The sequence below is a fragment of the Microcebus murinus genome, chromosome 1 (genome assembly GCF_040939455.1).
Source record: "Microcebus murinus isolate Inina chromosome 1, M.murinus_Inina_mat1.0, whole genome shotgun sequence".
NCBI lineage: Eukaryota > Metazoa > Chordata > Mammalia > Primates > Cheirogaleidae > Microcebus > Microcebus murinus.
In genome coordinates, this window is record NC_134104.1 from 5,439,411 (window position 1) to 5,462,797 (window position 23,387).

Genomic DNA, 23,387 nt, shown 5'->3' on the forward strand with positions numbered 1-23,387 from the left:
ATTTTTTTGTGGTGAGAACATTTAGGATCGATCCTCTTTGCAATTTTTAAGTATACAATGCATCGTTATTAACTACAGCCACCATGCCGTACAACAGGTCTCTGGAAACTCTTCCTCCTGCCTACCTGAAACTTTCTACTCTCACTGACATCTCCCCATCTGCCCCGGACTCCCATCCCCTGGTAACCACAATTCCACTCTCTGTTTCCATGAGTTTGACTTTTTTAGATTCCACATATAATTGAGATCATTCTGTATTTGTCTCTCCTGTGTCTGGCTTATTTCACTTAGCATGATGTGCTCCAGGTCCGTCCATGTTGTCACAGATGACAGAATTTTCTTCTTCTTTTTTTTTTTTCCCCCTCATGCTACCTGAGAAGGATTTTCGTCTTTTTTCAAGGCTGCATAGTAATCCACTGTGTATAGGCACCACGTTTTCTTTATGTATTTTTTTGCCGACGGACACATAGGTAGATTCCTTACCTTGGCTGTTGTAAATAATGCTGCAGTGAAGGTAGAACACTTGGACATAACTGATTTCGTTTCCTTTGGATGTAGACCCAGCAGTGGGATTGCTGGACCATGTGGCAGTTCTATTTTTAATTTGGGGGGGAAACTCACAGTGCTTTCCATGATGGCTGCACCAATTTACACACCCGCCAACAGGGTGCAAGGGCCCCCTTTTCTGCACATCCTCACGAGTGCCGAGCTTTCATCGTTTTGTAATAGCCATTGTAACAGGTGTGAGGTGAGACCTCATGGTGGTGAATGCATTTTTGGAGAGAGCTGGCAAGCTCATTAACTTCAGCTGCTCGTATCGCAGGGTCAAACACGCACACAAATCTATATGAACAAAGCAAATTACCTTTTTTCTCTGTCCCGGAGACACAGCAGCAGCAGAATATTATAATCAGAACAATTATCAGGATCAAAAGCAATGAAGACAACACTGCAAGTAGAACTATGGCCCAGGTAGGCAATGATGTATCTGGATCATCAGTGCTGCCTATAAGGTCAAAAGGAGGAAGACAAATATCTCAGTGATGCTTTTGCACTGTCTAGAATCACAGATTCTGCCACACTATAAATTATTATGTCTTCTAATAAGATGATAACAATTACAATTCCACCTGCCACAGCTAAGTGTCACCGGCTAACTTGAGTTTAGTGTGTTTAATTACTCAAAACGCTACAGTATCTTCCATCATAATGCTTATTCCTGCCGGTAAATAACTGCTCAGTCACCCGGGGCAGGTGTTAGCTCGTGAACGCCTCTAGCATTCCTGAGAGGTAGGTGAGACTGGGCCGGGTGACAACTCCCATGGTGGCAGGAGTGACTGTCACGCTCAGACATCCTCTAGTCAAGAGACACTAATTGCGCAGCTACTGCTGGACTAGACCGGAAGAGTGACATTTGGTTCTTGCTGCCATGTCCCCACCCACCGAGACGCCAGAGCCCAAAGGAAACCAGCACAAACCAAGGGAGGGTCACCTCTAAAGGACCTTAGGTGGGTGGCTTTTACCGCAGCCCCACCCAAGCCCCACCGGCAACTTCATTCCTCGCCCAGCTCCTCAGGAGCCACCTTGCTTGGCGTCTGCTTTGCCCTCCTATTCCATCCAGCAGTCACGGAGTTGGGAGAAAAGGGGGTAAGGGAAGGCAGAGCTAGCAGGAAATGAAAGAGCATGTGGAGAGAGAGGGGGAGAGAGAGAAGAAAAAGCCATTTTGATTTTTTTGCTGTCATGTCTCAGCCAGAGCTATCCAGTACTGCCTTCACGGGGTTATGCAAACTCAAACTTAAATTAATTAAAATTATGTGCTGTTAAATATCAGTGCCTCAGTCGCACTGGACACGGTTCAAGTGCTCAGTCGCTGCAGACATAGAACATTTCCGTCGTCACAGAAAGTCCCGTTGGAGAGTGCTGCCCCGTTGTTGGCTTGGGGGAACTACACTGATGTTCCCAAGTCCTGATCTGACGTTTTGCCCCTCCCCACTGAACCGCGTGGAAGCCACACTACAAACATTTAAGTTGATCTGTTTAACTGTTAATTGCTATTCAACAAAAGTCTGTCACTCAACCCTTCGTGCTTGGGTGGTATCTCGGTGTAAATGCATACTATTTTATTAGATACTAGTCATTAGAAAATATTAAAGTGATAGACTTCCTATGAAGGAACAGAGGGTTTGCTTTGAAATCAACAGCCATCCACCACTTTGGAACCAGAGGCTAGAGTTGAAAAATAGCTCTTGGATATTCTTCCTTAGAATTTCCCTTGAAAATTGACCTGGCAATTATAGCTTGCTGTTCCTGAGTCAAAGTCAAATGCTCAGAATAAGTTATATGAATGGTTAGAATGATCACTCATGCCCTGGTGTCTACACTCCCTAGCCACCCGGATGCTGGCTCAGGAGCAAGAATCTAACAGGAGAATAATCCACAGGCTTGTCCAAAAACAAGTGCTAAAATTCAGGGAACTTCATACTTTGAAGAATGATATAATATAAATTTGTCTTTCGCCCTTTGTGCAAAGTTTCTCTACATTACCTGAAATGGTTTACAAAGTTTTCTCCTAAGGCATTAAGAAATGCTAAATAATTTTAACAGCTTCCTTTTTTTTTAATATCTCACATTCGTTGCCATCTCAAATGTCTATGAAATCAACTGTTGTTGCTTTCATTTCTTCTTATATCTGCTACTGTCTAAACTGGGCTTAGGGCCCTCAAGATCACAGGCTATGTCTTATTTTTCTTATATCCCAAGCACCTGGAACATATTAGGAACAAGTGATGGATGGATGGAGGGAGGGAGGGAGGGATTGATGAATTGATGAATGGATGGATGCATGCATGCATGGATGGATGGATGAAAAGATGGATGGATGCATGCATGGATGGATGGATGGATAGATGGATGGACGGACGAATGGATGGATGGATGGATGAATAGATAGATGGATGGATGCATGGATAGATGGATGGATTGATGAATGGATGAAAAGATGGATGGATGCATGCATGGATGGATGGATGGATGGATGGAAGGATGGATTCGTGGATGGAGATACAGATTAAGAGGCTGAGTTCCCTTCCAACTCTTCATGGAGAAGCCTATGCACCAGGCAGTTAATTATAGCTACACCAGACATAGGGCTCACCTTTCTCCCCATACTGAGATGCCCAGAGCAGAATTGTAGGACTATAGGAAATCCAAACTGCTTTCCTAATGTTGTCTATCTCCACTTCACCCACCATCTTTCTGAGATGAGCCAGGACATCTATAGAGACAGGAAAAGTGTTCCCCCCAAAAAAGGTGAAGGAGAGGGAACAGTATTATACATATATACCCTTCCCACGCCACACCTCCCCAGCCCCAGATTTGGGGCCCTAACTCAAGCCAGTCCCTTCACAAACAGAGAGCAAGTGCATCCACTTTCTCTGCGAAGGGCAGGCTCCCTCAAGCATCACCTGCAGTCCTTGTTGCATGTGCAGACTCAACCCCCACCTCCAGTGCAGAGTCAGAGGGTCTGGAACAGCCCCTCAGGTGAATCTGATGCAGGTGGTTTGTGACCCACGCTTTGGCAATCCCTGGAGTGCAGCCAAAAGGCAACACTGCCCAAGTAACCCCCCCCCACTACATTACAGGCTGTTCCCGTATGCCCGTCCCACACAGGTGTGGCAATAAAATGATGAAGCCCAGACCTGCACATAATGATATCGTGAATATATGATATGATGATATTTACAATCTGGAGTTGAAATCAGACCACTGTGTGGAAGCTTTGTGACTGACCAAGAGCTCCGGGCTTCCTGTCAGTGGAGCCCATGAAATCGCACGGTCACTGTTCACCTGCCCTGTTACCTTGGCGTCTGGCTTGTTTACCAGTAACAGCTCCTGCCCCGCTGGGCTGTTAGGGGTGTGTGTGAAAGTTCTGAGAATGCTGTAAGGCTGTGGTCCCCAACTCCCAGGCCACAGACCGGTACCAGTCCATGGCCTGTTAGGAGCAGGGCCGCACAGCAAGAGGTGAGTGGCAGGAGGTGAGCAAGCAAGCAAAGCTTCGTCTGTGTTTACAGCCACTCCCCATTGCTGGCGTCGCCGCAGAAGCTCCGCCTCCTGTCAGATCAGCAGCGGCATTCGATTCTCATAGGAGCTTGAATCCTACTGTACACCGCACATGCGAGGGATCTAGGTTGCACACTTCTTATGGGAATCCAATACCTGATGGTCTGAGGTGGAGTGAGGCGGTGATGCTAGCACTGGGGAGCAGCTGTAAATGCAGATTATCATTAGCAGAGAGGTTTGACCACACAATAAATATAATGTGCCTGAATCATCGCAAAACCATCCCACACCCTGGGGCTGTGGAAGAAGGAAAAATTGTCTTCCATGAAACCTGTCCCTAGTGCCAAAAAGTTGGGGACCGCTGCCGTAAGGTACAAGGCATGCGTTCAAGATTGCCGTGGTCATCCTACATCTAGTTTCACGGTCTCTTTGGCAAACTGAAGTTTGCAAATACCACAAGCTTTCAAAATAAGGGAGCAGGCTGGGGTTAAAGATTAAGGTCTAGGTCAAGATTTAAGAGATTGGCTTGAAATTCTCCCTGGCATAAGACAACATGCTTGTTGACTTACTCAAACATTTCCCTAGCAGGGCCCTTTCTTCTCTACTGGAGACAAATATTAGCATGCCAACCTTGTGTCAACTTCTTGGGTCTGGGCATAACAACCTTTCTTCTACTCTAGCAGGACTTTATTTTCAGGGAGTGCCTGTTTAAAGGAAGGAGAGGGCCCCCTCACTACATTTTGGTGACTAAGTCAAGACAGAGTCCATGACACTGTGGCTTTACATACTCTCTTGCCCTCCGATTTAACCACAAAGTTCAGCAAAGGGATGACTACACTGTTAAAAGCCCTGAACTCTGACCCAAGTGGCAACTGGTGCCAGGACCCACATCACTCATTCTTTCGCCTCCTACTTGCTGTGACCACACTCCATTGCAAGGCAAATCTCCCAGGGAGTTTCGCACCCAGGCGAGATTTAAGCTTAAGTCTCCCTCTAATCCAGGGGAGCCCAAAGCGTAGTGTGTGAGCCAGGAAGAGGCAGGACTTAGTGCTGGAGCTACACAGATCAACCTTTCTTATTTTGATAACCATGTTTAATTTATCATATATTACCTGTATGTGTATACACACATTATCTATCCACCTATAGATATATCATGGATATTTTTGTTTAATATGAGGCTAATTTTTTAAATTAGTGCATTTACAGTAGATTGAAAGAATAAATAATAATAGCCACATATTGATAAGTCAGAGATCATGACAATGGACAGGAAAAACAGACTCCTGGAATAATCTCATCCACAATCCAACCTCTCGATCATGCCGCTAAGACTCCAGGACAAAGAGACTACGCGAAGGGAACCAGGGTGCCCAGAACAGGAAACCACAGGTCCTCTGACGCATGTCTTTCCCTTCTGTCACATTTCGTCTCCAATGTAGAATAATCCTTCTGGGGAAGATGCAGCCCAGGTAGGAAATACATATATTTTCAGAAAGTCTATAGGCACCTGGCGGCACCTGCATGACTCCAGGTGAATGGCAGGCGTGCGGGACAGGCTGTGTATACCATACCTGAGTTACCCACAAATAGTGACTAGGGAAGATTATCTCCAAGTCCAACACCACTTGCCTTCCTCCCTATGTTCCTTCACACCACTGTGTGTTGTTACGGCCGCATTACTGACTTTACTGTGTGCTTTAACCTCAGCTTCGAGATTGTCCTTTTCCCATCTGTGAAGAAAAGGAAAATAGTATTTCCCAGATGCTCTCAGAGGAATGCACAGAGTTTTAAAGGGTGCATAAAATTTCTTCAACCCGGAACACTCCTACACTGCTGGTGGGACTGCAAACTAGTTCAACCTCTGTGGAAAGCAATATGGAGATACCTTAAAGCGATACAAGTGGATCTACCATTTGATCCAGCAATCCCATTGCTGGGCATCTACCCAAATGATCCAATGACACTCTACAAAAAAGACACCTACACTCGAATGTTTATAGCAGCACAATTCATAATTGCAAGGCTGTGGAAACAGCCCAAGTGCCCATCCATCCAAGAATGGATTAATAAAATGTGGTATATGTATACCATGGAGTACTATTCAGCTCTAAGAAACAATGGTGATATAGCACATCTTATATTTTCCTGGTTAGAGCTGGAACCCATAGTACTAAGTGAAGTATCCCAAGACTGGAAAAACAAGCACCACATATACTCACCAGCAAACTGGTATTAACTGAGCAGCACCTAAGTGGACACATAGGTACTACAGTAATAGGGTATTGGGCAGGGGGGAGGGGGGCCAGTATATACATACATAATGAGTGAGATGTGCACCATCTGGGGGATGGTCACGCTGGAGACTCAGACTTGTGGGGGGAGGGGGGAAAGGGCATTTATTGAAACCTTAAAATCTTAATAAAACCTTAATAAAATTTATTAAAACCTTAAAATCCCACATAATATGCCGAAATAAAAAATAATAATAATAATAAAAAATTTCTTCAACCCAACTGTGTCAATACAAAATGTCACCACCAACATTTGCAAAGCAAATGCCCACTAGAGGGGACACAGGAGATCTCCGAATCAATAACATAAATGATAATAAATCGCTCACTCTACTGTCCTGTGGTCTCTGGGGCAGGGACTGTCCTAAGTGCTTTAGGTATTTTAACCCACTTAATTCTCACACCAGCAACATCCCTATTAGGGAGGATTTATTATTATCGCAGTCCGTTTTACATATGAGAAAACTGAGGCTCAGAGAGGGTATGTAACTTGCCCAAAGTTGCACAGCTCATGAGTGGGTGAGCTGGGATCAGAACTCCGGCTGTCTCGTGTCCAAGTCTGTGTGGGCAGGAGCACCTGGTGAGGCTGGATGGAAAGGCGGGGTCTTAGAGCGTTTTTAGTCCAGTAGCCCCCAATCTTGGCTGCCCATTAGAGTAACTTGGGAACTTTTTTTTTTAAGTCACAACTCCCAGGCTCCACGAAGACCAACGAAACCAGAACCTCTGGGGAGTGGCCTGAGCATCTGCACGTGGGTTAAGGCTCTGACACACACCCAGGACAGAGAACTTCTAGTCTCCTCCTGCCCATTTTGCAGGTGAGAAAACTGAGCCCGAAGGTCAGTGACTTGCCAAAGTTGCACCATCGGTGCCAGAGCAAAGACGCAGGACTGTCCTTCCACCACTCTTCCCTGCCTCCCAAACTGCCACTTCTCAAAAAAATGAGATCATAGCCAGGAATCACTACATCCTTCGAGGTGCTGGGGAGTCCTAGAAATGCTGCTTCACTTAATCGTTCCACACCCTAGACACAATTAAGTGCACAAAAAAGACATCCCAGAGGGGTGCCCCCTCCCTAGTTTTAGGTGTGCCTGCAACAAGCAAGGTTCACATTACTTCTGTAACAAAAAACACTTGCACCCCTACCTCTGTTGAAAAAAGAATAAATTCTTAAAAAGATAATTGCTTTTTAGAAAAACAGATCTGAAGATAAGTGTTAACCCTTTCGATATGCTTTTTTTTTTTTTTTTTTTTTTTGAGACAGAGTCTCACTTTGTTGCCCAGGCTAGAATGAGTGCCATGGCGTCAACCTAGCTCACAGCAACCTCCAACTTCTGGACTCAAGCAATCCTCCTGCCTCAGCCTCCCGAGTAGCTGGGACTACAGGCATGCGCCACCATGCCCGGCTAATTTTTTCTATATATATATATTAGTTGGCCAATTAATTTCTTTCTATTTATAGTAGAGACGGGGTCTCGCTCTTACTCAGGTTGGTTTTGAACTCCTGAAACTGAAACGATCCGCCCGCCTCGGCCTCCCAGAGTGCTAGGATTACAGGCGTGAGAATATGCTTTTCTTTAAAGAAGCCTTTTGAACTGTGAACCAGCAAGGGCTTCATACAACCTTTTGCCTTGACCTGGTTAGCTAAGCTTCCTAACCTGCCACTGTCATTTGTCTTTAAACAGCATACAGGCTTCATCCTGGAAATGGAAGCAAAGTTCCTTGCACTTCTCGGAAATGGGTGGAAAAATCGGTGTCCGTCCCATTCGAGAGGAAGGGCCCAGCCTCACTGACTCTCCGTGAGCCTGGCTGTGCTCAAGGCTTCCTCGAGTCACCAGCTCCGCCAGCCGGGGCTGCAACGAGGTCTTTGGCTAATAAAACTTGCATAAAACACACAGCACGCAGCCAGTGCCAGCTGCTCCAGACTTTGATGAATAATTTAGAAACAAATCACCCTTTTCCAAATGAGCCCAATAAAGCCAGACTCACCGCAGGCAACCCGCTGCCCTCACCTCCCCGGCCGTCACGCCTCCAGCTACCGTAATTAAGACGCCAGTCCTAGTCCAAGAAGAATTCAGCTGAATTAAAGCTGATTAAGGGAAATTAAGTGCCCCTTCCTGTTCCCTTCCCCTAGAAAAGAGAAAATGTGCGGGCAAGCTGGTCTCTAAAATCCATTTCCATGGGGTACCACCAATCAGCCCAGAGCTCTGGCCACATTTTTACCTTGTTAAATTGTGTGCTTTAAAGTTTTATCCCACCGGGTGCCAATGGAAATTTTTTAATCTTCCCTTCCAAAGGCTGGACCCTAATTTATCAGGCTTAGATAGCTTAAAATATGATATTTAAGGTTGGCTCCTCGGAGGAATGGCTGACTCCAGGCTGGCACGAGGGGTTGGGGGGTGCAAAGTTGAGTCTGGGACACCTTGTTGGGCCAAGAGCTCAAAAACCAAGAGGGACATGTCGGAAGGACACCAGAGCCAATTTGAAGGGATCCCCACAGAAGTCTCCTCTCAATGGAACAAGAATGCCAACCACTAAACAAGGAGAGAGTGATGGGAGCAGGAAACCACTCTTTTACAACCACCATAGCAATAGTTAATTCAGGCAATGCCTTAACGAATGCAGGTTATTAGGTGAAATGGACAAACAGGATAGTCCCACAGTATCTGCAGATTACATATTCATTATAGAGGCCAAAAGGCACCTTTACAATGCGGAAATCTGAGAGATGCCGCCTTAACCGAACCATACACTTACTACCAACAACGAGAGAGAAAATTGCCGTCCCGTGCCCACGTGGCATTCCTTATATCTTGCCAGGAGAGTTTACCCTAAATCAAAGTATGTGGGGAAAAATTCAGGCAAAGTGAAAGTAAGAGGCATCTCGCAGAAATAGGCTGGACCTTTCAGGAATGTTTATATCAGGGAAGACAAAAGACAGGGGAACGCCGTGGGGCAGTGAAGGCAGGTGATGCTCCTGCAACCCAAGCAGTGTCAAAGGTCGCCGGCAAAGCACCAGGAGTAAGGGAGAGGCAACGGGACGGGTTCTCTGTCACAAGCCTCAGGAGGAACCAGCCCCGCTGGCATCTCGGACCCCCAGCCACCACAGGCACGAGACAATAAATTCCTGTCGCTCAAGCCACCCAGTCCGTGGCACTTTGTTACGACAGCCGCAGGACCCCCCCATCCCCTCCAAGTGGCTGCTCACGTGGTGTGCAGAGGTGACAGGTGAGCAGATGCTAGAGGAAGGCTGCCCTGCCATTCACTCTCTCTACAGGTGTGGGCAGAGTCTAAACAACGCTGTCCCTGTCACCCGTCTTGACCATAGGAACAAGAGCAGCACCCACTCACGGGCCTGTCAGGCAGGTTAACCTGCTGAGTAATTGAGAAGAGCTTAGAATAGTGCCCGATACTCAGTGCTACATGGAGTGCTATTTATTATTGTTACTGTTATTATTTTGCTTTGGTTGTAGCTTTATTCTGTACTTTGAAAGATCTCAAGCAAAAAAAAAAGTGTTTTCATAGCAGGAAAAGTTTAGACCAAAAAAAAAAAAAGCTCTTCTTAGCTTCTAGGCCCAGCTCTGCCCCACCAGCTATGTGGCCTGGATAGAACCACGGCGTCTCTCTACGTCTCCCTTCCTCTTCCGGAAAATAAAGAAATTAAAGTAAAACTCCAGCGCCCCCAACCGCACCCTGTCCAGGCAGACTCAGAGCTCACAGGCTCTGAGCAACCTTTCAAGAAACATGGGTAGAGTTTCTGGTCTGCCAAGAACCCTACTGGAGATTCTTTGGGGGGCTCTAAACATTCAAGTTATGTCACTTGGTCAAGTTAGACAATATATAGAGACTCGACACTTTGAAATACACTGTGGACTTGCTGGGTAAAAAATGAAGCGGTCATAATTGCACTGAGTTGGAAGAAATCCAACAGGACCTGAACACCTTCCTCAACTGTTAGGCTTTGCTTCATGTTGTCTCAGAGGGTGGGATTAAACTGGAGCAGTGGTGGGTAAAAGCTAAAGGAAAATGTCTACTTCAACTATTAGCCTCTGCATCTGACGCTCTTTTTGTGATCAATCATCAGCAAGATTCTAAATGGTTTTCAAATGCAAGTAGAAAAGAGGAAAATGTTAAGATGGAATTTAATAAGCAGACGAGTTTACAGGGTCATTAAATTAACAGCAGACGTGATTTGCCTTCATTAGCACCCCTACTTGAAAATCAAGGTGGCCGTATGGTTTTCCTAGGCACTGCCCATGAAGGAGAATGACACACTACACAAGCATGAAACAGCAATGCATCTGATATAAAGCAGAGTCTCCACTTACCCAGGGGAGGCTGAACCACAGTGAGGTTTACACTTGCAGACTTTCGGGCCTGCAGGGTCCTCAGAGTGGCCACGCAAGTCAAAGTCCCATTGCCCCGCGGCGTGAGAGCCAGGATGCTCCGTGCACTGTGAAGGTCTCCGGGCTCCGGCACAGAGTAATTGCTTGCCTGGCTGACGGGGACGCCGACCTCCCAGGAAAACTCCGGGAGTGGCGTCCAGCCCAACGCTTGGCAAGTAACATTACAAGGTTTATCCTCAGTGACCACAAGACTAACATTGGGGATGAGCAACGCTCCCATAACTAAAGGAGAAAAGAGAGAAACATTCTGAAGAGATGACAGTGCCTCTCAGGTTTTCCATTTCTTTTCTTTTCTTTTCTTTTCTTTTTTTTTTCAATTTTTGCTTCAAATCACATTTCGAGGGACCTATTTTCCCAAGCCCAGAAGGCTGTGTCTATACCAGGAAACCTCAACTTGGGTTTTATCTGTGTCTTTTTTTTTTTTTATACCTGCTGAGTTCTCAAAGAAGGCGAAGTTGCTCCCAAGAAAACATGCAATTACATGGCAAATGAATAAATGAAAATCAGGAACCGGAGGAAAATAATTGTATGGGAAAGAGAAGGCAGATGTCTGTGCCATAGGAGGGATACACAGTCACCGAAGAGGAGCTACAAAATTGTCTCGGGCTGTCCCGGCAGCAAAGGCAAAAAGGGAAACACTCTCCACCTTCTTTTCAATGTAAGGAGGACACATACAGCAAGTCTGTCCTGGAGTTTCGGTCAGTCACATTCATTTTATTTATTTTGGAGGTCACATACTTTTTGACCATAACTTCCTATGATATTGCCTTAAAATAGTTCTTGTTACAAATTAAATCAACATCTAATCTAATCACAGAAACAACCAACGCAGATCATACATCAGAATAACTTAGGTCAATTATTTTTAAATTTTTGTTAAGAGCCCACTTGCAGAGGCCAGTTTTCACACAGTCAATAACTCACATGAAAATAGTGCCTGTTTTTGCAAGTACTACTGAAGTCACCTAAGGGTTGGTCCTAGTAAAGACACAGCCTCAGTGAAATGTCCCAATTAAAACATGCTAAAATTTCCGGCTGCATGGTATCATGCAGGGGTCCTCAAACTTTTTAAACAGGGGGCCAGTTCACTGTCCCTCAGGCCGTTGGGAGTGCGGCGCACATTCCACACATGCGCACTGTGGGCCCGGGACAAGTCGGCTGCTAAGCAGGACAGGCAGCGGAGGCAAAAACACCCGGCGGGCCGGATAAATGTCCTCGGTGGGCCGCATGAGGCCCACAGGCTATAGTTTGAGGACCCCTGGCTAGTGGAAAGAACGCCAGACTAGGAATCAAAAGATCTGTCGATCTGACACAAAACTGCCATCGCCGTGGGCAAGTCACGGAGATTGTGGAGTTCTCTGTTTCTCACTTATAGGGTGAGAGGATTTGACCAGATCAGCAGTTCCCAAACATTTTGGTGTCAGAACCATTTACACTTTTCAGAATCATTGAAGACTCCAAAGACCTTTCATTTCTGTGGGTTGTAGCTACCAACATTTATCACATTCGAAATTAGAATTAAATAATTATTTTAAAATATTTATCTAAACATGACAGTAATAACTCATGACATGTTAACTTAGACTAACATATTTTCATGAAAAAGGATTATATTTTTAAACCAAAAACGTTAATAAGAAGAGTGACACTGTTTTACACCTATGTGAATCTCTACTGTCTGGCTGGATTCTCATCATCTGTTTCTTTATCCAATCTGTTGCAATATACTGCTTTCTTTGAAAGATGTAAAGGGAAGTCTAAACTCACATGGCTACGTAGCTGGAACCGTGAGGAGGGTTTAATAGCGTTTTCAGATAATTGTGGATACTCATAGATACTATATCAAAACTCAACAAGAAATGGCTTCTTAGAGGTTGGTTGCACTGTGGAATCTGGAACGTTCCCTCTCTGTTGCGTTAAAATCCGTTGCACTGTCTGGCACTTTGAATGGATCTGTTGCCCTTGGGTGATGCTGTATCATAATACTCCAGTCATTTGGAAAATGCTGGTCCACTGAGTTACCCAGACCTTTCCAATGCACAGTGGAGAGCTCCCATTCGCACTGGTGAGAATGAGAGTAAAAAAGGCAGCTAACCGTCTTATACTATTGTAAAAACAGTCGTGACTGCACGGGCCATCCTGAAAGGGTCTAAGGGTCTGCCCAGGAGTCCCCAGAAGACACAGAGCTCGATCAGCTCAAAAGGATCTTTCTACTCTGAAACGTTAGATTTTCCAATTATTCCTTTCCTGAAATACTCTCTTAAAACAGGTAAGGCACTTTGGCTAAGTCAAGGGCCACTATAAATGAAAATAAGTAGAAAAAGGATGTGTTCCTTAAATCTAAAATATTTTATGATTGTTCTTTTGTTTGTTTATTGTTTTGTTTTGTTTAATGATTTAAGATGACGGGAACTGGGAGGAATGGCATTGCCTCGGTTAGCAACAGAGGATCTTGAACTTAATCAAGTCCTTGTGGCCCCCAAAACGTAAGAGGTCTGTAGCTTGCTGTGCAATCAGTTGGTGGACTGAGCCATAAATAGACCAAGGCAGCCATCTGAGACACTTTTGTTTTTTCTGTGCACAATCGGGATTCAATTTTTCCCCACTGGCTTTCACAGGTGCGTGACAAGCACGTCACACGAAAGTGATTACTGGAGTAGTCCCATAGATCTGAGATGACTCAGTTTGGAGTTATGTCAGCTCTCTTTATTTTTCTTGTTGACACATAAGGAGGAGGTAAAAACAATCATTGGATAATTCATGGGCGTGTCCTCTGTTTTCAAGATTCCTTATCCCTTGAGGGAGACCCTGCTGCTCAGAGAACACCTGCCCATCTGGGAGCTAAGTGCCACTCAGACCAACGAAACCAGGGTGAGATCATCGAGTTCTGTCCCGGCTTTCTGGGGCCCCTCCGCGTGACCTTGGAGAAGTCTTTAACTCCCCTAGATGCTTCTTCTTCCATCTGCATTAAAACCAAAAACTACTAGCCACTGGAGCACTCTGGCTCCCAACTTAATGTGCAGAATTAACAGAACTTTGGAGTCTTCACACCATCCTCAGTCAAGTTTTCACCTGATTCTCACAGCCAACTGCTGAGGTGGGCAGGAAGCCTTATCCCAATTTTAAAGATGAAAAGATTGAGCCATCCCAAGAGTCTCTCTGGGAGATAACTGGTGAAGTCAAAACCAGAGTGTACCTCTTTGATTCCTTTCCCCGCGTTCTTTCCTTTATACTATGAATTATTATAACGAGAATCTGGTCATGCAAACTAGGCCAATAGTCCTAGGTAGCCTTATAAAATCATTTATTTAGGAAATATCATTGTGCCCCAATTAAACCACACAAAATTAAAGACACACAAAAGTAAAGGTATACCAATTTAGCTAAATTTCTAAAGTAAAAACGAATTTTGAAAATACAAATAGAAATGTCTCCACCAAATGTTATCAAATCTGATTTGATAGCAACACGAATATGGAAAGAATCTTTGGGAATTTTTTCTAGACAATCAAATAAATTGATACAAGAAATTATTTCAAAGACATAGTGTAGTCAGTCTCCTGTCAGAAATACTGCCATAGAAATTAGGAATTCTGCTAGTTCCAATGCATCTATATTAGAGTATAATTATGCTTTACAAAAATGTGAAGTGATTCAATTTTGGTAAGACTATTCCAAATCCTTGTAAAGCATTCTTTTACTTTTTTTTATTATGCAACATGATCTTCAATACCTCAAAATTACCTTTAAAAATGAAAAATAAGTTAACCCTTATTATAAGTTTTGTATACTCTTGTCTTTTCTCTCAAAGACTTGATATCTTTGGTGAACACACACTTTCGGCTATAATAACCACTGTAGCTGGGGGCAGGGAAGAGAAATAGATTGGGGAAATTCTGCTGGGAAGAGGAAAAGATGAAAGCATGCTCCGAAGCTGATAAATGAGTAAGCAAACAAATGCAGCCAAGTATATAAAAAAACAAGAGAAAGGGCAGTGACTGTCAACTATCTCCAAATCAAAGAAAAGTGACTGCAACTGGCCCCAGAAGAATTTCAGGATATATTTCCTGAAATTTCAGGATATATATCCTGAAATAAAGGCTATTAGATACTGAAATGAATTAGATGGGGAAGTGATAAAATTAGCCTCTAACAGTGTTAATAAGGAAAAGAGGAAAGGAAAGAAGGAAAGAGAGGGAACCGAGCAGGCAAAGGGGAAAGAAGAAAGGGAATGAGGAAGAAAGGAGAGAAATCTACAAATTAATAAACATTAGTTCATTCAGAATAATCCTAAGCCCATTGCCAGGTGAAGGCTGATCATACATGGAAGAAGGAAGGAAGGGAGGGAAGAAAGGATGGGGGAAAGAGGTGACTTATAAACAAACCACAAAACACTCCTCGGGTTCAGCACAATTCTAAGTACAACGCCAACTGGAAGTAGACCGTGTGCGTCATCCCATAGGGCATGAACTTCAGAAGGTCCCTTCCGGCCCTCTGACATCTAACCCAATGGACTCCAGATGCTCCGCGTTGGCGCCACCTGCATACATACCTTGGACGGAGAGAAAAGCAGTTCCGTCCCGGTTGCTGTTCTGGAGGCTGCACCTGACCTGCCCCGAGTCGTTGAGCTGCACGTTGTGGATTATCATCTCGGAGACGAAGTTGCCGCCCACGTCGTAGCTCTCGGAGGTGAAGCGGTCGTTGGTGATGATGGGCTCCGTGGGCGTCACGCTCAGCACCACGGTGCTCTCCAGAGCCCACATGATGAGCCTCCAGCCCGGGGAGACCGTGCAGTTGAAGCGAGCCTCCGAGCCCTCCAGGACCGTCACATTCTTGGGACCTTCTAAGATTTGATAACTGGATCCAGAAGCTGGAAAGACAACCAAGTTTTCAAGTTGGAAAGGGACTTAATCTACGTAAATCAACTGTACGGTTTCACCCTTCTGTATTCACCGGTTGTAGTGTCCCGGGTGTCCCACCCAATGGCTCAGACTCTGTGTGTCCTAGAGGTCCTAAGCATCCCCCCTTTCCAGCAGACACAGCCACTACCATGCCCCCCTTTCCACTCCACTCCCCTCAATCCATGGTCATGCTGGGTTGAGTAGTGATCCCCAAATTTCATGTCCACTGATCCTCAGAGTGCGACCTTTGAAAATATAGCCTTTGCAGATGCAACTAGTTAAAGATCTTAAGACAACATCAACCTGGATTTAGGATGGACCTTAAATCCAATCACAGGTGTCCCTACAAGAGAAAGGCAGAGGGAGATTTGGGCACAGAAGTACACAGGTAAGAACACCGTGGGAGGATGGAAGCAGAGATTGGAGTGATGCATCCACAAGCCAACAAAGGCCAAGGATTGCCGGCAACAGATCCTCCCTCTGAGCCTCCATAAGGAGACAACCTGTCAACGAGCACTAACTATCCCAGGACTTGAAGTCACAGCAGTGGAGCTTGCACCCAAGCTCAGACCTTCCCACTCCGAATTTCAGGCTCTTTCCCCTCTGATGTCACTCAGACCACACACCTTGCTTTCTTCTCAACCGTGCATCAGTAAGACTGCAGCACATTCCTCTTAGTTTCTGGTGCTGCGTGATCCAGGATGCTGGCCGGGTAGCCTGTCATATGTGTTGGTTGGGTGTCCCCAAATAGCTGCAGCGCCCCTTTCCTTCCGATTTTGTAAGGCTGAGCGATAAGGTTGGTTCTAAAACATCCTCATCACAGCCCTTGGGGTTTCTGGGGAGGAGCCATGCTGGCGGACACACGGTAACATACTGACACTTCGCCAGAGCGCCTGCAACACACTGCGGGACAGACCTGCCTCCCTGGGTGGACTCGCTGATGGGAGAGAGTGAGCTGCGGGAGCCACTGCAGCAGGCCCGGCATGGCTGGCCAGGGTCAAGGAGGGGCCCTGACTGGGCAGAGGCAGAACTGAGGAAGGGCGGAATTTACTTAGCCAACCCGGTGTCCGGGTAAACATGATCTCTACTCTTTGCATTGTCCCTAGGCATGACAGGAGAGAGAAGGAGTGACTCTGAAACACAACTCAGATCAGGTCTTCTGCCCGACCCCTTTGGCAGGTCTCTCTGCTCCAAGATCCCTTTCGTCTTTGATGTTAAAAAAAAAAAAAAACTGAGGCAGGAAGATCCCTTTCATCTTTGATGTTAAAAAAAAAAAAAAAAAAACTGAGGCAGGGAAATGAGAAATGATCCCCCAGGGAAGCCACAGCCACTGGGCTAATTCGGCCTTTTCCGTGAATCCTGAAGTGCATGTTAAGAAGGAGGAGGTCAGGGGAGGTGGCTCACACCTGTGGTCCCAGCACTCAGGGAGGCCGAGGCAGGAGCATCGCTTGAGGTCAGGAGTTTGAGACCAGCCTGAGCAAGAGAGAGACCCCATCTCTACTAAAGATAGGAAAATTAGCAGGGCATGGTGGTGCACACCTGTAGTCCCAGCTACTCAGGAGGCTGAGGCAGGAGGATTACTTGAGCCCTGGAGTTTGAGGTTGCTGTGAGCTGTGATGACACCACTGCACTCCAGTCTGGGCAACAGAGCAAGACCCTGTCTCAGAAAGAAAAGAAGAGGAGAGGAGAGGAGGGGAGGGGAGGGGAGGGGAGGGGAGGGGAGGGGAGGGGAGAGGAGAAGAGAAGAGAAGAGAAGAGAAGAGAAGAGAAGAGAAGAGAAGAGAAGAGAGGAGAAAAGAGAAGAGAAGAGAGGAGAAAAGAGAAGAGAAGAGAGGAGAAAGGAGGAAGAGAAAGAGAAAAAAAGAGAAATAGCCAAATCTACACGCCAAGAAAAGCAGGAAAAGCCACTTCTCACTCCTTGGTGTAATGACCCGGTTCCTCCACCCCTGCCTCAGGTCAAGGGGGTCACACGGTCAGAGCCCCGCAGGACAAGGCAGGCAGTACGAGGGTGGGTGTGCCCCAGGCTGGCCCTCCGAGAACCTCAGCCAGGCAACTCCCGAAGAATCAGCAAACCCTCTGAAACCGCAGTTCCTCCCCCTGTGTTGTGTGCGACAGTGAGATTATTTCAGTCCCAAGCCAGTCTCTACACACCCCACGGACTGCACGTGTGACCAAGGAATCGTGAGATCTAATACACGCAGCCTCCGTGCCCTACACTGCAGCTGGGGAGGTAGAAAAAAGGAGGAAAGAAGGAAAGCCCTGGCGTTGGATTTGACCTTTCAATTAACCAGGAGGCACCAAATCCCAAGCACCGAATGCCGGGACATGGTACTGGCTGTCCTTGCTGCAGGTAAACCGCCCTGCAGCTATGCCTGGAGACTCCGAAGCTGCATTTCCAGTAGCCCGAGGGCCCGAACCTCATTCCTCTCTCGTCTGTGTCTTATCTGCGGTGGGGTGTGTGGCCCTGCCCTACACAGAGCAAATATGAAAACAGGAAACCAGACCTTTATCCCGCCTCACCTCAAAACCTCCCTTTAGCCTTTGCTCCCCCTTCTCCTCTGCAGAGCAAAGAGGCAGACGGGGCAGGGCCGGGAGAGAGCTCCCGCCCGGGACCCTCCCTGCGGCCACCAGTGACTCGGTCACCTGATACCAGGTCACAGCCTCTGTCCCGTGATGCCCTTGTAGGAGGTTATCCACTTGGAAGCCTCTCGGTCACCCAACTGTCCCCAGCTCACAAACCCATGTCTCTGCGCTGGCCTCCTGCTTTCTCTCCTGCCCTGCCCGGCAGCTGGGTGAACAGCTGGCTGCCCACCAGGACTGCAGAGATTCCCTTTCTTCTACTCACTCCACCCTGACACCTGCAAAGCTCAAATCGCCCCCACGGCAGCACACATGCCAGCCTCCGCGGCTCCTGCCTGTCCTCCGTACGTTGATGCTAAACACAAGTGTCATTCTTCTGCCACGCCTGCGCTCAGCTCCCGGTCATCCGGGGCGTAAGGGCTACTCCCACCCCGCCTCCTCCTCCCTGGCTACACCTGAGGACCCCTCAGGTCTCCTCTCGTCCCTGGAGTTTGTAATGAACAGGAATGCTGGACCGGAGAAGTAGGTTGAAAGTCAGGAAGGAGGAAGGGAAATGAAATGGAGGGCCAAAGAGGGGAACAGCTTTGGGGCGCAGCTTTAGAAGGACGTGGTGGGAGTCAGCATGTGTCAGACGTGGGGACCCACAGAGGGAAACCGAGAAGCGAGGGGGCTCCTGGGCTGGCACCCGGGCTGGTGAGGAAGGGGAGGCGTCGCAGGCAACAGGCCCCTCACCCCGTCAATAAACGGGAACCCGGATTCTCAGCCCGAGAACCACAGGGTATAGCAGGCCTCCCGGAGCAGTGATGCCTGAGGCTGGTCTTCCTTGGAGACCAGATAGAAACTGAAGAGGTGAACACCCAGCTGGGGGAGGGAACATTTCAACAGGTGCAAGCACTCATGGGAGGGAACCTGGGTCAGGCTCCCAGGGCAGTGACGACGGTGGGGGTCCCAGAGCACCTGGAGTCCGGACGCTGCGGGAGGAAGCAGACTCCCCTGAAGAGGTGGCCGAGGGGGGTGTGGACGCAGGGGGAAATCCCTAAGGAAGACCCTATGGCAGCTGTGTGCCCTGGAGACCCCTCAGGGCATGGTCCCAGTGGGTGCCAACGAACAGTCCAGGTGACCCCTACCTGCCAGCCCGGCCAGGATGCCCAGCACGGTCAGGAAGCCTTCCCAGCTGCCCTGCATCTCCGCATGGTCTTCCTCGCCCTGGGAAAATAGAGCAGGCAGGTAAAAGCCCACACCGACGAGTGTCCGCCCTGCGGAGGTCTTCTGTGACCCGCCAGCTCACGTGTGCCTGGGGACACGGCGCGTCGGCACGTCTCGGGGTGGTCGGTGGGTGGCAGCCTCACCTGGGGACACGTCAGAAAAGTGCGTTCTTGGGCCCGCCTTGCGTCACCACCTCTGGGGGGGTGCACCCAGCAGTCCGTATTTAAATAAGCCTCCCGAGAGATTCTGGTGCTCGCCAAGTCTGAGAACGACTGAATCGGTGATCTTTCTCCCCGGGAAGCCCACGTATACACACGGGGGGTATGGGTGGAACAGCCTTAGCCCTGAGCCATGGAGCAAACTGCAAGTGTGGGCTGCTACTCATTGTAGTCCCTCATCCTGAGGAAACCCCCTGCCACGTTTGAGCTCACGTTCTCGAAAGGGAAGACGAGCAACACAGTGAACGAATTGGTTACACAGCCTGTTAGAAGGTGGCAGTAGGTGTGGAGAAAATAGAAAGGAGAGAATGTGGGGGGGGGGGTTGGCTGTCACTCCTGCAGGGTGGTCGGAGGCATGGGGACGGTGATGAGGTGAGGCCACAGCCACCTCCCCCGACATCTGTGGGAAGAACTCTCCCTGCAGAGTGAGCCATAGGTGCAAAGGCCCTGGGGCGGGACCATGTCTGCCACATCTGAGGAAGCGCAGACAGAGCTGGTGACAGAGGGGGAGTTCCAGGGGGTAAGGTCAGAGTTAGGGAGGTCAAGGTAGACTGGGCAAGGCCTGGCTGCCCGGCCTTTGAAGTCCTTCCTTCCACCACCACCACCACCACTGCCCCCCCCCCCCCCCCCGTTCTTTGACAACCCTCCTGCAGCCCTGCATTTTTTCTCTTTGCCTTTCCCTTCTCCCCTGGGCCTGGCCTGTTCAAGGCACTCGCCACTACTGCTTGGTTCCGCTGGGACATTTAGGGCTAAATCGCCTCTGTGCTGGCACACCAGGACCTGTCTGCAAAAACATGCTCCTCAGTCTCAGGAAAGGGTCTCCCCATTTCAAACACCCCTCCACCTCCCCACCCCCGTGTGCGAAGCCAGTGACCTGGGTGGTTCTCACGTTGGCTGTCGCACCCACACAGATTACGCAGCCCTGCAGGGGAATCCACCTGGCCCTCTGAAATGGGAGGTGCCAGGTCCCATCAGAGACCCCAGAGTAGGATTTCATAATGTGTCTGACACACACATCCAGGGCTCTGATCTCCTTTCTTCTCGGGCAGGCCCTGGAAGGCAGACCCAGGAGCGGAAATACAAGAACTGAAATCAGGATGGGAAACAGCTGCCACACATCAGCCTGTGGACATCTCGCCCAGTTGTCGGGTGGCCCAATAAAAGAGAGTGTCGGCGAGAAGGGTCGCAAAGATGCTGGGGCCCACGGCCCATGCCGGACACGAAGGCACATCGCTGGGCATTCACTCTCTTCATTCGGGAGAAGGAAGGTGGAGTTTCCACCCCTTGTTTCTCTGATGTCTTTGGAAAGCAGAAGTGAGCAGGTGCACTAAACTACACGCATGCATAATTTAAGGTTTGAAATACGTGTGCCGCAGTACCATTCCACTGAGGAACCCAGCCCCTTGTAATAGTCCGAAATCGATTTAGCAAATCCCTAAAAATAGGTCTCAATAGCAAGCTATGCAGCAACTGCACACAACCAAAATCAAACCGCAGCCTTCCGAGTGTGAAGTGCCAAATAAATCATTTACTCGTTTTCAAGCTTCAATTAGCACAACTCCACAAGCAAACTGGTCTGCCAGTCACCTGGACTCCAGACTGTAGCAGAAAAAGGAGGAAAAATGAAGCCGTCTCGCTATGAAAGTTTACACATTTTACCGAAAGCAATCATACCACATACCAAGTGCGGACCCGGGGCTATTGAAACTGCAGCAGTAGATTAAGGTCTATCAGGAAATACTTCTCTCGCTCCGTTCTGCCAACGACCTCACACGTCATTTAACCTCTGGGTGAGAGAAGAGTCCAACTGAGCAACTGAGTCACGGGGTTACTATCACACGGATTTATGAGGGGGTGGCATTGGAAGGGTGTGTGCAGTTGGGACATTGTCACGAAGCTGACTTCAAGTCTAACCGAAACCAGATAAATTGCTTTGATTAAATGAGAACATACACCGGGTACTGTCCGTTAAAATCTCTGTGGGGTAGTCTGAGCGGGACCTGAGATTTAACTTCTCATTCATTTCGTTAGGGAAGACCTGAAGTGCCTGCTTTGAGTTGAAAAACTGCAAAGCCTTCTTAAAGTCCTCAGTCCTATCAAATTGTATTAAATGCGCGGGATTTAACCCCTATACCAAGTCCCGAAGACCCCAGCTCTGTGTGCCCCTCCATCCAGGGCCTGCCTCCTCGGAACTTCCAGAAACTTCAGAAGGACTCTACGCTGCATGAGCCCTTCCCCTTTGGAGAGGAACGAATCCTCCCAGTGGACAGCAGGGGCCTGCGTCACAGTAATTTTCCAGCGTCTGACTCCTGACTCCCCAAGTCCCAGCAGAGTCTCAGCTTTCAGCCCATCCCCGAGTGACACCCCCTGGTGAGAAATCCTCTCTGGCAGCTCTGAGCTCTCAGAGAAGCCCACTCCTTTAATGTTTAACTCTGCGGAAGTTGCGAAACAAAGAACCTGAGTGGGATCTCCCGGCACTTCCCCAGGAACCCGGCTGCCTTCCGGGGCTCTGTGGAAAAAGCCAGGAGGGAAGGCCGCAAACCCCACTTGTCTTACCTCAGACAGGTAAACCTCCTCCTCAGGGCTTCAGGAAGGTTCTCCGTTTGTTTCCTAATGGCCTCTCGGCTGCTCTCCACGCAGACGTGGGGACAGACTGGGTCTGGGCCGCTAGAGATCCCGATCCCTCCGCACCGGGGAATTTCCCGGAAGTCCCTCACGCAGGGGCTCTGTCAGGTCCCGGGCTGTGTCAGACACACGGCAGGAAGGTGTGAGCTCTGGAGAGGCAGCTGTCCTCGTTAATCATCAGCCAGCCCCGCTCGGCAGCCGGCGCAGGAAGTGCAGGCCCCGGCTGGGCGTGCAGAGGCCTCGGGCGGCCCGTCCTCCCGGCTGGGCCTCAGTGGACTCTTCCTCCTCTGCCTCCCAGCCTCTTCCTCTTCTTCCTCCCGGCAGACTTTCCCCAGTCGTCCAGAGCCTAGACCCCGTTGTTCGCCCCCACCAGCACCCTGCAGAGGCCGGCCTGGCCGCCTGAGAAGGCCCAGGGGCTGGAGAAACCGGTTCCTTCTCCCAGCCAGCCACCCGGATAGCCACAAGAACAAGTCCTTTTAAGAAAGAAAAAATGTCCTGAGGGTGAAGTCCTCTGGAACGTGACAGCTTAGGGAGTGAAGCGCAGTCTCCTATGGACATTCGCCCGAGAACTGCTGGGGAGGGCAGACTCCCAGCTCCTGGGCTCTGCAGAGCCCCGTGACTGGCTCTGGAAAAGACTGTCTCCCCAAATCCTGGTAGTTGGCACTGCTTCTTTATCAGTTCTCTGTGACTACCCGGCTTGTCACCCCCATGACGTTTTAATCTTGTCAGGGGCCTCGGAGTCAGGGACTTCTGCACATAACAGGCACCGCGCAAGCTGCAGCTCACATAAATAAACGGAGACGCATTTGCATCCGTTGCAGTGCAGAGTAAAAAATAAATTTAACAAATTGAAAATAAAAATAAAGTAAGACACGGAAGCAAATCAATGGGGGCAGAGGAGAAGAATCCTGTTTCTTCCGTTGGAGGGGAGCAGAATACACCAAAATACGCCACCTTGGCACAAAGATTATTTTAAGTTGGAAACAATAGAAATTCAAGAGATGCAAAAAATAAAAGCCTTCTCAGAACTTCCCTTATGTGACTAAAAGCAGAAACTCCTGGGAAATAAAGCTGCCATAAATTCCTCTTCAGAGTGGCTCT

The 23,387-nt window shown here is 48.3% G+C and overlaps 1 protein-coding gene across 1 annotated transcript in view; it reads right to left on the reverse strand.

The window, feature by feature from the left end:
* The window catches only part of IGSF5 (immunoglobulin superfamily member 5), a 38,699-nt gene extending 15,871 nt beyond the window's left edge, over positions 1-22,828 (reverse strand). Inside the window, exons 1-5 of the mRNA XM_012781789.3 lie at positions 22,218-22,828; positions 19,365-19,443; positions 15,309-15,626; positions 10,679-10,978; positions 866-1,006 (exon numbers count right to left, since the gene is read on the reverse strand). Of these exons, the coding sequence (XP_012637243.2) occupies positions 866-1,006; positions 10,679-10,978; positions 15,309-15,626; positions 19,365-19,422 (817 nt within the window). The 5' untranslated portion in view covers positions 19,423-19,443; positions 22,218-22,828. The remainder of the gene's footprint in view (positions 1-865; positions 1,007-10,678; positions 10,979-15,308; positions 15,627-19,364; positions 19,444-22,217) is intronic.
* Between the last annotated feature and the right edge of the window lie 559 nt (positions 22,829-23,387).